Here is a 13,733-nt window from a genome sequence, read left to right on the forward strand (position 1 = left end):
CTGGATAAATATATTTTTCAGCTTTCTTAGTCTTCAAAGGCTGTTGGGATAGTAATAATACTGTGTTAAAATCTAAAGGAAAGTAGGAACAAGAGTGCAGATATCTTTCCACTAATGCTGTTTTTACTTTAAGGACATTTTCCTTTGGAGGAAAGGTGTTAGCTAAGGGGTTTTGTGGGAAGCAGGAAGGTGAGAATAGTAATTGGCCTCAACATATATAAAGAATTGTGACCCAACAAAGACAGCACATTTAAAAAACTCAAAAATGACTTTTAATAGGTACTTTACTAAAGAAGAAATCCAACAGCCAATAAACCTATGAAAGATGACCCATCTCATTAATATTCATGAAAATTCTAATTTGAACTCTGGTGAAATACCATATGTACCCAACAGACAACAGGCCATTAAAAAGTCTGTCAAGAGCAAGTGTTAGGGAAGATCTAGATCAAAAGAAACACATACTGCTAGTGGGAGTGCATTTAAAAAAATTTTTTAAAGATGCCATTAGGAATATTCTGGTACTATTTAGCAAACCAATTAAAACCTAGAGCCCTGAAATTCCGTTCCTAGGTACATGCCCTAGAAAATCTTACTGGCACACAGAGCAAAATACACACAAAAAAACATCCGTGAAGCACTGTTTATAATAACCCCAAACTGCAAGAGGTCCAAATGCCTGTCCCCACTAGAACAGATAAATAAACTGAGGTATATTTACACAATTAAGGACCACGCAGTCATGAAAATGAACAAGCTAATCATGATACAGAGCAACTTGGGTGACAAAAACAGACAAAGAACATGCAGGCTTTGATTCTAGTCGGGCAAAGTTCAGAAAGGCAAGCGTAGATGGTGTGTTTAATGACGCATTCCTAAAGAACCATAAAGATAGGGAGGGAAATGAGTGTCACTCAGCTAAGCAGTCAGTTAGGTCTGAAGGAAGAGCCTGGATGAGAGCTGGTGTGTGTGACGAGAGGCAGGTAGGTTATGCTGGAGTTTGTTTTTACATTCATCTGTGTGTACGTGTGTGTTAATGAAATTTCCTGTATGTTCCTAATAAAATAAAATTTAAAAGCACCAAATGTATCAATTAAGTAGATTGAATAGGGAAGCCTCATTGAGAATATTTTAGCGAGGATCTGTTGTGGGTAAAGGAGTCAGGCACAAAAATTGGGGAGGTGGGGGCATTCTAGGGAGCAGGAAGAGCGAGGGAAAGGACTCCAAGGTAGGGTATCTGGTGGGAAGAAGAACAAGAAGCAGTAAACAAGAACAGACACAGCATGGCTGAGGGATACAGCCACAGAGGCCACAGGGAGCCAGAGGGAGCATTCTACAGGATGGCAGGGATGTGAGCGCACCCTGTATGAGATGGGAACTCCAAGGAGAAGGTTTCACAGAGGAGTAACATGATCTGACCTGCAGTGTGAAAGGTTCCCTCTGACTGCTGTGAGCAACGCTGGTAGGAAGGCAAGAGTAGAGAGAAGGTGGTCAAGCAAGAAGCTGCTGAGGTCATTCAGTAGGTGCTGGGGGCTGGCCCGAGTGATGTGCGGAGTGGTCTGGGGCTGGTTTCATTCCAAAAGTGGGCCTGAAACAACTTGATCATGTCATATGGAAAAAGCACGCTGGTGCATGCCTCTAATTCCTATTCTTCTTGAGGCTGGAGGATTGGAAGCTGGAGATCCTATGTGTTTTACCTGTTTATTGGTTTATTATCTATCTTTTCTCACTAGAAGATCAACCCCAGAAAAGAACTAATTTCTAGTTTGTTAGATGGTTTGCCTTTGGTTTTCTCCTGCTGTGTTTCAGACACCTAGGCTTTGGACAGCTGTTAAAATGACTGAGTGGGGAAATAGATTCATTAAGTGGAATGTCAGAGGTAGCTGATAATGTCATGACAAAGCTGTTGGTGTGTACGTGTTTGTAGTGTTTTTAGTTGTGGTACTACTACATGCGGTGCCCCAGGCTGAGCACTGTCTCACTGGACCAGCAGAGGTTGCTTCTGCCTTGTACAGTTCTCCTTGTTTCTCCTCACTTTTCTAGAATATTCTCCCTCCTCCACGTTCTTTTCACCCAAGGTTTTCCCATAGGGGACAGCCCCATACTTCAGTAGAGTTTTCTTGGCTTATCCCCTGCTTTCTGTCAGAACATACCTCAAGCCTGGGGCTCAGGCCAGCTGCTCCTCAGCTCAACCCTGTTGCGTGTGTACAATGATTTTCTCAACGTCACTTCAGAAGGCAAGTCTCGGTGTGTGGGGTGCGGGCCATCTCTCCTTTCTGTCTCCCATGACACTCTCTATGTCCTGATTTACATTGTGTACTAGTCACTTTCTTCATTCCTCTGACCTGACAAGAAGCAACTTAAGAGAGGGGTGTTTTAGTTTCTTTTCTGGTGCTCTCTGATGGAGAGCAACTTAGGGAAGAAAAGGATTTATTTGGCTTATACTTCCAGGTCACAGTCCATCACTGAGGGAGGTCAGGACAGGCACTTGAAGCAGAAGCCATGGAGGAAGACATCTTGCTGGCTCCCTTGCTCTGGCTCATGCTTAGCTGGCTTTCTTACACTGCTGGAGACCACCTGCCTAGGCATGATACTACTTATCACGCACTGGACCCTCCTACATTCATTAATAATCAAGGCAAACCCCTACAGGCATACCCAGCAGGAAAATCTAATCTAGGTAACTCCTCGATCATGACTTTTCTCTCATTTCACTCTACCTATGCCAGGTAGACAAAGCTAAGACAAAGGATTCATTTTTGGCTTGTGGTTTAGGAAGGGATACAGCCTGTGATGGTAGGCAAGGTGTGATGGCAGGAGTGTACAGTGGCTGCCACATTGTATCTGAAGACAGGAAGGAGAGGAAGCAAGTAAGGCTAGCCTAGCACACCTCAAGGCCCATCCCCAGTGACTTACTTCTTCCTGCACGGTCTACCTTCCTAAAGCGTCTACAACCTTCTAAAATGGCAGCATCAGCTGGGGAATCGAATTTTCAAGCCCATTAGTCTATGGGGGACAGTTCACATTCAAACTACAATGGATTGTAGTTGTTTTTAGGACCCAAAGGCAAAGTTATGGGATTAAAACACCAAGAGCCATAAGGACTGGACTCATGTGACCTTGTCCAGTGTAGATAGGTCACTTGTGTTTGAAGATGAGCAAATCTTTACCAAGCTGACTCCACACATGAAGAACTTCTACACCATGGCATAATCTGTAGAATGCGACACAAGACCAAGTCTCTTTTGGCCTAGTCATGATCACAAATACGCAGTATTGCAATGCAACAGTTTACAGGATGACTGGTCAGGAAATATCATTGAATACAAACAAAATTAACAATACAACCACAAGTAGTATAGAAATGCCATTGGAGTTAACAGCAGAAGACCTGACATCTAAAGTCAAGATGGCAGTATAGGCTTGGTGCCACAGGGTGTGGTCCAGTCCTGGATCACCGTGAAATCTCATTTCAGAATGTGTGGTGGTTTTAAGGATTACTGTGAGTAAAGATGCACCTTGGACAATGACACTGAGGAGATAGTGCTTCTGGCTTTGACTGGGAATCCTGTTACAGTGCGAATTCTAAGTCAGGAGGTCTGGAGTCAGGCCGAGATTCTGCATCTCAATCAAGCCCACAGGTGGTGCAGTCCTCAAGGCTATGGACTATGCCACAGAGTAGGGAGACAAGTTATCTTTTCCCCTACTTAGCAGTCCGTCCTTAGAGAAGTCCAAGAGCTGGTCTTTTCTGCATCTTTCCCCATTCCTTCCCCCATGGCCCTAAAACAAGGGATGTATTTTCCATTTTCTCCTAGTCTTCTCCCAACCCCACCCAATCTGCACATAGACACACACAGACACACAGACACAGACACACAGACACAGACACAGACAGACACACACACACACACACACACACACACACACACACACACACACACTTGCTTACTCGCTTCATCAATACTTCTATCACTGGTCTTCACTGCAGAAATGATTTTGGGGGAAAAGACTCTCGCACTACATTTTCCAGGCCTTTACTGTCTGGCAGTGACCGTCCCAGAGGAGTTGGAAGTGAATCGTCTACATTGTTGGAATGGGGTGATGTCATGTCCAGGTTTCCCACTCAGAGTAGTCGTCCTTCCCTTATCCTGCAGGTTGGTGTTGCCAGTGAACCCCCATCCAAAGAGGGGCCTCCCATGGAGTGTTTTCCCATCTGTCATCCCTTGCAAACACACACACAGAGGCACACGCTCACACACATGCTCACACACATTGGAATACTCTCCCTTGATCCAGAAAAGACTACCTTCCTGGTTTTTTTTTTTTTTTTAACCACTGTGGTCCACAGGGCAAATGTTAACATTTGTATAGGCAGCCTGATCTGATACTAGCATCCGAAGCTTCAGTACCCTGGCACCCCAGAAGTCCGGATGGTCCATATGCAGACACATCTGTAACCCATTCCCAGCTCACCAGAGTATCATTCACACTGCTTGCAAAGCACCGTTCAAGCCCCTCCTTTGCTCTCCCCTTCCCTCCTCTCCAGAATGCATTCTCCAGGATACTTTTGTATTTCAGGGGAAATTTTCACCTGCCCTTCTCTCATCCCACATTTTCCATAGCCTTTCATAGCCAGTGCCCAATCCCTTCTACCCTAGAGACCAGCCAGGACCAGCCTGAACATCCTTATCTGTGGCAAGGATGGAAAAAGATTTCCCTGATCTGAGGCAAATTCAGATTTGATGGATTGAGGTGGGGCAGGGTGGGCCTGCACCTAGAAGGGATTTAATTGGGCACTTTTGATTCATAGCTTCCTGGTGCTTCCTGGTTACTGTTTTTCCTTGGTTGGAGAGGGAAGAGGAGCAGGACTGGGGACGTGGGAAGGGGTGGTGTTGGCTCTATAAGTCTAGGAGAACTGGCATTCTTAGATTCTATAAGAAAAAAAATGTGGACCTTGAAGGTCAAGGGGCTGGTACAGCTCCTTGGAACAGGGCAGTAAGACATCTATACAGCAAATTAGAATGTACGCTGTCCATTCCAAGGTGCCTGGTAGAGAATTCGTGGTGATTTTATTCACCCTGAGTGGACTGATGTGCAAATACTCCGATTTATTTTTTTCATCCTTTGTGTTCAACCTTCTTTTCCCATCTATCAAGTTATAACTTGTCCTGTCCCAGCTCCAACATCTTCAGTGGCTCCCGATTTCCTTTCGTGGATGGTCCAATTCGAAGTTCATTCCCTCCATAGCTAGTCCCTGGCCAGCTCCCCTGCCTGCTCCCCTGCATGCCGAGTTCTTTAGCAGCTGTCTTCATTTAGCACTTAATAATCTCACACCTGTTCCCTACTATGGTGTAAAAACAGTTCATCTTATCTCCATAGTAGGTTGAAAGTTTCTGAATGAAAGAAATCACAGGATGTGTATTTTATACCCCAAAGTCTCCAAATTCTCATTTTCGTTTATGTTGTATGTGCTATAGACTATTTTAAAGATGATAAATATTGAAGATGCTCTGCCTTGAAAATGCACTATCAGTCATGAGACTACATGAGAACTTGGTGGCTCTCTAGGCCCTTTGTTGCCCACTCAGAATCTAGAGTTTACTAACAGCTAATGTAGCTAACAATACTGTCCGTTAAACAAAGAGTAGGTGCTCAACAGTTTCCTACTGATGTATTTTCCTGCTCAATAATTGCCTGCGTCTCTGCTTTCCCTGAACAGATTGCTCTGACATTCTCTATCGTCTTTGGAGTCATTGTGTATCGGATCACAACTGCAGCTGCTCTGTCCCTCAACAAGGCCACACGCTCCAATGTCCGGGTGACCGTGACAGCAACGGCGGTTATCATTAACCTTGTGGTCATCCTCATCTTGGATGAGATCTATGGTGCTGTGGCCAAGTGGCTCACCAAAATCGGTACTGTTACAAATCCTTTGTCTTGGACCACCTTGAATGTGATCAGTTCAGTGTGTGAGCGGTGCCTAGTGGAATGACCCAAAATGAAACATGGGATAGAATGGGGCACTCTTCATATAGTGCATTTGAGTTCCAAGAATGAGGTCATGCAATGGCTACGTATTTATAGGACCTGCCAAAGGGCTTCCCTAAAGTCAGGAATCCCTCTTATAACATGCTTAGAAGACCTCTGGCCTATATTGATTGCCTCATGTGGCAGGGAGCTCACTCTCCCCTTGGCTTAACCCATGGGGTCTATTCATTTCACCCTCACTTAGAAGCAAAGCATATTCAATATTTCCTGTTAAAAATTACAGAATTTGAGCCCTCCTAATTTTCCCAGCAGCATGTATTAAGGGGAAAAAAGCCTCTTGATACTTGAGCCCAAGAGGGTCTTATCTAGCCCCTCAAACCCACGCATTCCCCAGGCACTGAGCAGACTTCAAAGAGGGCATATCAGACTTCCCAAGCTTCAAGCCAGTGAGAAAAATGTCATGGCCTCCACATTCAGACATGTCATTTGAGCCGGGACCTGCTGTTGCCTTAAACACATTCTGGCATTCCTACTCAGCAGAGGGGGAAGGCTAGCACAGAGACTCCTTTCCTGTTGCATTTAGTCTGGGTGGCCTGCATACGTCCCCTTCCTCTTTAAATTTAAGGGTTTCCTTCTTGGTTCTAGGGACTGAGCATTGCAGTTTGCCATTAACCTTCTAGGGAAGTTGACTCAGTGCTATTGTGTCCAATTCAAAGCTGGGGAAAAGCTAGACAGTTGGCAGGGTGCTATTCACCTCAGACCACCTTTCTGTGAGGCCTGGAGAATTCTCTCTTCCGCTGGTGCCTGTCCCCAGCCTGACATTTACATAGTAGTTCCTGTGTTTGATATCCCTGCTGGTCAAGGCAACTTCCCCTCGGCGGTGGAAGTGGTAACTCTGTGTAAGAGCATTTGTGTTCCTTCATAGCATCTTGAGAAAAGTCAAAGGGAGTTTTAAATTCAGTATATTTGTTGATATACTATGCAGGGTACTGTGGAACAGTTGTGGGGAGCATTCAGCTCTCTAGGGGACCCAGGGAGACTTGGAGGTAGGAACATCATGGGAGAGCTTAGAACATGTGCTGCCCCACAAACGTGTGAAAGGAAAAATGGCAGGCGGAGAGGAAATTCCTGGCAAAGAAAGAAAATGAGAAACGTTCCAAGTAAAAGAGAGGACCCCTGGGAGCTGGAGAAGGCACAGTGAGAAATGGTGTGTGGGTAGGCCACTTAGACCTCTGGGGAGAATTTTGGTGGATATAAATGCCAACAGAACAGAAAGACCTAAGCCAGGAGAGATGAACATACGACACATGTACAGGCGGTCAGAGGACCCTGGTATAGTGACTGCCTTGGGGCCTATGGCAGTTCCAGGGTGTAGTGGATTGGGAAACTGAGTCTAGGGAGTTGACTGATACCGATCTCTTTATTTTCTGGTGGACGACCTTAACTGTCAGGCTTATTTCATAGACAGTGCAAAGTGTTTGCTTTGATATAGGCTTTAGAGAACAGTGTCAACCTTCGGTCCTGATTTCTGAGCCAGCTGAGAAGAACAAAAGGTCGAGGAAGAGGAAGACAAATTCATGAGCTATAAAACTGAAAAACCGTACCCTGGAGGAGGTAACTTGATAGGAGAGGCTTCTAGTGAATTCCTTGCAGGTTGGTCCTGTTCATGGCAGGTCACAGTACATGGGGCAGCCTTGCAAGGCTCAGGATCTACATAAACTCAGGATACCCGCTGCTTGTGGGTACTTTGCTCCCAAAGGAAGGGCAGAAGCAGCAGGCAGGCAAGGAATGTCAGGGTCCCTTCCAGACTTCCCCATAAGACAAGCTACTTCATTATCTCTTTTATTAAAAAATGGTTTAAAAATATTTATTATTTTTATATCATGTATATGAGTATTGTCTGCATGTGTGTAAGTGCACCCATATTGTGCAGTGCCAGAGGGGGTCAGAAGAGGGTGTCAGATCCCTTGGAACTAGAGTTATGGATGGTCGTTAACCTCCACGTGAGTGCTAGGTATCAAACCTGGGTCCTTTGGAAGAACAGCCAGTGCTCTTATCTGCTGAGTCATCTCTCCAGCCCCTACACCACATTGTCTTATTTAAGAAGAGAACTGAGGTGTGTGTGTGTTTGGGGGTGGGTGCTGAGGAAGCTAAGGTCTTACAATTGACCACATCCCTCCCTGTGGAAGAAACACCAGGAGTAGAAAAAAATTACCCTATGCTCTGGTTGTTGGTTTTGTCTGTCTTATACCTGATCCAACCCAACACCACTGAGGAATTTTTTAAGAGTAAATGATGGAAGCATATGCAAAATTCCTCAGGCAGGACCATAGGATGTTAGGATGCTATGGAATAGAGACAGGGGAAGCTCAAGATTAGTATGTGGGCAGGAAGTAGAGAAAAGGGAACAGGAAGTCTATGATGCTGTGGGAATTTCTTCTTGTTCCTGACTTGTGTATTATTTTTCTTATTTAAGACAGAAGATAAAGTGGTCAATAATAATAAAAATTTAAAACTTATTAATAAATATATAGTAGATACCCATGTGCAAGGCTAGACCTAAACAGTTAAGGTCATGAACAGAACGGACCTGGGGATGTGGCTCAGTGGAAAATTTGCCTAACATACGTAAGGCCCTGGATTCAGTCACCAGCACCACACACACAAAGGGCTGTAGACCCACATAGTCCCATATTGTGCAGCTGTAGCTATTGCTTCTAACACTTTCTTCCTCATCCAGAAAGTTCAGACTCCTCTAGCTTGCTAAGGCAGTGCTCCATGCCATGCAACAGTATAAAATTCCCAAGAGGAAATTTCAGAAAGTACATTATGTTCTTTGTGAAATCAATACTCACATGTTCCTAAACTCAAAACATTTTCTTCTATACCATTTTATCCTCACAAAAGCTTTATGGTCAATAATAGAAGTATATTTTTCATGTTGATAAGGTTCAAATTCAGATTCTACCTTGAAAATGCAGACACTTGTGCTATTTGGTCTTACTATCTGTAATGCAAGAATATGTTGGGGCTCTGCTCAGGGAATGAGTTCGTGAAGATATTGGCCTGGTTGTTGGTCATGTCTGTCTTATGCTGAATGCAACTAGAAGGTTCAGATAGGTCTTGCTGTGCAGTGGAGACCACTGAATTTAGGTGTAGCCTGAAAAGTACTCATTCCTCTGAAAAAAGTGAGCCTACCGAGAGTAAGACAGCCAGGGGCAAGACGAGGAGCACCCTGGGACAAGGGGTGGATCTGCCCTTCAGATGGAGAGGGAGTATACAAGAGTTAATGGTGGCCATGTGGGAACTCCCGGAGCGACAGGGGAACGGCATCCCACTGAGCGTGGTGCGGGGCTTGAATGGCGGAGGGGGTTATGAGAAGCCATTTCTTTGTAAGTCACCCCCTCCCAAATGTCATGTAAACTATGCAAAACCCCAAATAGAAATATGTTATGCCACTTTGTGGATCCTCATCAGGACCACGAGACCCCAGTGACAAAGGGCCAGTCTCCCAGAGGGCGGGAAGGGAAAAATTTAATGAAACAGGCCTTGCTGTGCAGTGGAGACTGCTGAATTTAGGGCTTCAGGGGACAGGGCCTTTGAGTTCCGTTCTTGACTTCTTCTTCCTCCTACCCCAGACTGTGCAGCACTGAGCAGCCGAGAACTTTGCTGGACCAAATTTTATCAGTCATTTTCCCACTTCTATTAGTGTATCATCACCCTGATGAAGAGTTTGCACAGCCTTTGTCTCTGCCCTGTTCTTCAGCCACCTCCCATGTGTCTCTAGCTTGGAATTGTGGACTCTAGCTTGGAAATCCCGTCATCTTTCCTAAGATGCTGGGTTTGAAGTATCATTCCTGGTTACTTCTCTTGGGGAGCTACCCTTTACTCTTAAGTCACTCATGGACCAGTGTTTTAGGCTCCCACTCTCCTTTTCACCATACCCTACCATAGTCAACCCCTGATCTCATGGTAACCTCAGACAACCCTGTGTGTTTCCACCCCTGTGCCTGGCCTCTCCAGGCTGTCTCCTCCAAAACCCTTGTCTGGAAACCTAGCATTATTGATTTGCTTCCTTCCTGAACCTTCTGGTCTAGATCTTTCACTCACCTATTCATCTGTCAGCTATTTATGAAGTATCAACTTTGTGCCAGTGCAAGGGAGATAGAGACGGTAAATAAGAATGTTGCAGAGGATCAGAAAAGTGTGTGATGGTGCAGAGTGGTTTGGGGCTATTCACTTTGACCCACTTTGGGCCCAAGTTGGTCATGTTGTAACCGAGACATGGTTGACGGGAGAGCAGCTAGGCCCAACAAGGACCTGGGGGGAGAACTCTGGGGAGATGGCACAGAAAAGGCCACAGCTGTAGATGGGCAAAGCCTTTAAATGTTGATCATATACTGTCTTACCTTGTTGCTTTGATCTGTATGAACGTTCCTAACTGTAAAGTAGACTCGTCTATGCTGGGACAATGCGTTCATCTTTAAATTCTAGTTGTATAACTTGACTGACTTTCTCCACTGACTTCCAAATGCATGCACATGGGTGCATTCACAACACAAACTACGTGCACGACACACACAGTGTTTATGGGGGGGGGGGACTGTGGAGAGATGGCTCAGTGTTCAAGAGTACTTGCTACTCTTCCAGAAGACCCAGGTTCAGTTCCCAGTACTAATCTCAGGTGGCTCACAACTGCCTATAACTCCAGCTCCAAGAGATCTGACACCATCTTCTGGCCTCTGCAGACACTGGCATGCATGTGACATACACATGCACACATATAAATTTTTTAAAAATTTGAAGTCTTTTTTTTAAAATAAAGAAGTTGACTGTTCAGTATGCTTCATTCTTAGAAATCTTATTAAGTCTCTACAACATTTGGCCCTTCCTCATCAGCTTTTCCGGAAGCAAGTGGTGCTTTTTCATCCCAGATTAAATATGGGCCGAGCTGTTTTGGGACACCAGGCGGCATGTCTACAGCTGAGAGCATTTGCAGCCAGGGGTCCCTGACCTTTATGATTGCTGATGGGGGTCAGTTTGTGTCACATTTGTGTCATATTTCCCTCTCCAGCACCTCAGTCATCCTTTGCCCCTTACTTCCTTTGAAGCTGTAGCTGTTCTATGAACGACCTTCTTTCTGTGCACGGTGGCTTTCCCGTGATTGCATACTCTGCCTGCAGTCTGAGGAGCTTTTCCTGATTCATAGTAATTTCTTTCACCTTGTCAGAGTAGAAGGAGGGCCATGTGGTAGACTAGGGTTGGTGCTATGGGGTTTCAGCTGAAGCAAGGAGTGTGTCCGCCAAGACAAGAGACAGCCGCTGGAGCATCACTCGCATCTGTGCCTTTGGATTTTAAAAAATTAATTAAATTTGCTATTGACAGTTTCACACAGGTGTGTAATGCATTCTAATGTCTCTCCATCCACCTTCTCTTTTCTCCCTCCCACTGCTGTCAAACCCCACCCACCTCCTTAACAAATCCCTTTCTCACATTCATGTCTTTGTGCTTTGCTTTGTGACCCACTGAGTTTAACAGGGCCACCTGTGTGACCATGGGTGTGGAATTACCCATTGCAGCCTGGTGGTCTCACCATTGGTTACACAGCTGAAGGCAATGACTGCCCATCTCCTGGAATCTTTTAGTAGCCAGTAGTTCAGCAGGGTGTGCTAGGGCCACCTGAACCCCTGCCCCAGCCCCTCCATCGTCGATGACTGACTATTGATAGAAACAGTATCTCAGGCCCAGTTAGGCAGCCACAGTTGCCTGAGTTCATGATTGCAATGGCTGTTTGATACCCAGAGACAATATTTTGCAGTTATATTAGTCAGAGTTCTCTAGATGAACAGAAATGATGGAATAAATATGTATATTCCTTATATATAATATATAAATAATAAATTCTTTATATAATTTATTAATCAGCTTATGTGAAAATAGTAACAGCAGTTGAATCATATCTGAGATTGCCAGGAAGTTGCTTGGTCCACAGGGCTAGGTGCCTCCACAGTTCCCATTTGGCTCTGAAAACCTGGAGGGTTCCTGGAGAGCCACAGGTCCTTAGTTAATGATGGAAGTCTGGAAATGTTGGTTCCAGTGTCAGCAAAGGAGACAGCAGCCACAGCAGGATAAACCAACTCGACAGCCAGAAGGAAGGCCAAACAAGCCAAGGGGCAATACTCTTCCTTCTTCCATGGCCTTTTATTATCTGAGCTACTACCAGAAGATGCCACCCACATTTGGGGTGGGACGTCCTATATCAATTAAGATAATTAAGATAGTTCCTCAGCTGAGGCTCCCTGTTTACCTTGATTCTAATTTGTGGCAAGTTGACATGAAAACCAACCATCACAGCAGTCCTTCTCCCTGTCTTATAGTGCCTACATTCTCTCTGTCACCATATCCACAATGATTCTGAGCCTTAGAGGTGGTGGTATAGACATCTTGTTTAGGGCTGACCCTAAGCTGTCACTTATTCCCAGCACCCCGGGTTTCTACAGTCAGTGCCATTCATTGCAAAGAAACGCTTCTCTGGTTAAGGCTGAGAGTAGCATTTGTCTAGGGGTCTAATATAAATATTTAGAAGTTGGTTTGCCACTACGTCAATTTAGCTAAACAACATCAGTAAGCCCCCCTGCCCCCAGGACCTATGACTTCCTCAGGCATTGTTTTTCGACAAGGTTTACAGTACCAGGCCTGTAGAGCAGGCATCAAATCCAATCAGAGAGCAGTTGGTTTCTCCCATACTGTCATGTCACTATTGTACAAGTGGGCACATCTTGCCTTCCAGGTTTGTAATGTAGATTGCAGGGTTCATAGCTGGATTTGACTGTTGATGCTCCCCCCCCCCCCAAAGAACCTTCCTGTACTATGAAAGCTAGCTGAAAGGGAAAAGTTTCAAGCTCTGTTCTAGCTCTATTTTTCTGTCTTGCCACTGAAGTATGTGATACTTTCAGCAATAGGGCCTCAATGTCTAGGTCTGGTCAACAACCAGGGTTAAGTGGCAAGAGTCTATGTTATTTTGGGGGCCTCTGGGGTCTCCCTAACAAACAACTAATATGGAGATAGCCTACACCTGGCACTGGGGTTTTTCCTTAGTAACCCATGGCTAGGACAGGCATTTTCCAGCCACGTGGGGTATCTCCTTTCTAACCTTTTTCTTTTTCAAAATTTGTATTTATTTATTTATTTATTTTTTATTTATTTATTTATTTATTTATTTATCTTTATGATACTTAGACTTACATTCATTTTTCCAATATTTTCCTTTCTTGCACCTAGGACAGATCCCAGGAGGTTCTCGCTTATTACCAGGGTTTCTCTCTCCATTATTGCTCCTTTTATTTTTACTGAAACATTCTTCACTCATGTGACCTGGCTTTCCACATGAGAAACAGACCCCCTTGTAATTGGTCTGAGGCCTGCTTTTAAGATTCTGAACATAGGCACTGAAATGCTGTCCCTTCACTGCTGCAGCATAGGCCATTCCTTGGACCACTGCTGGTGAGGCATCTATGCAGGCTTTTACATAATCCTGTAAAGAGCCTGTTTTCTTAATTGGCCTTATTAATTCTTTACATAGAAAGTTAATATTTTCCCAAGCCAATTGTTTTAATAAAATTTCTGATCCCTCAGATGAAGGCATCATACTTTGCAATGCTTCCTCCAATCTTGCTACAAAATCCTCATATGGTTCTTTGTGTTTTTGTCTAATTCCAGAAAGAACAGTGGTTGTACCTCCTGCT

General features: G+C 44.7%; 1 protein-coding gene across 7 annotated transcripts in view; it reads left to right on the top strand.

Moving 5' to 3' along the window:
* Ano2 (anoctamin 2) overlaps nt 1-13,733 on the top strand; it is a 382,995-nt gene that overhangs the window by 295,305 nt on the left and 73,957 nt on the right. For all 7 annotated transcript variants that reach the window (XM_008825440.2, XM_008825443.2, XM_008825439.2 and 4 more), the window contains one exon: nt 5,720-5,915. In XM_008825440.2, the coding sequence (XP_008823662.1) occupies nt 5,720-5,915 (196 nt within the window). The remainder of the gene's footprint in view (nt 1-5,719; nt 5,916-13,733) is intronic.

Source organism: Nannospalax galili, unplaced genomic scaffold (assembly GCF_000622305.1).
Source record: "Nannospalax galili isolate Female #2095 unplaced genomic scaffold, S.galili_v1.0 scaffold589, whole genome shotgun sequence".
Classification (NCBI taxonomy): Eukaryota; Metazoa; Chordata; class Mammalia; order Rodentia; family Spalacidae; genus Nannospalax; species Nannospalax galili.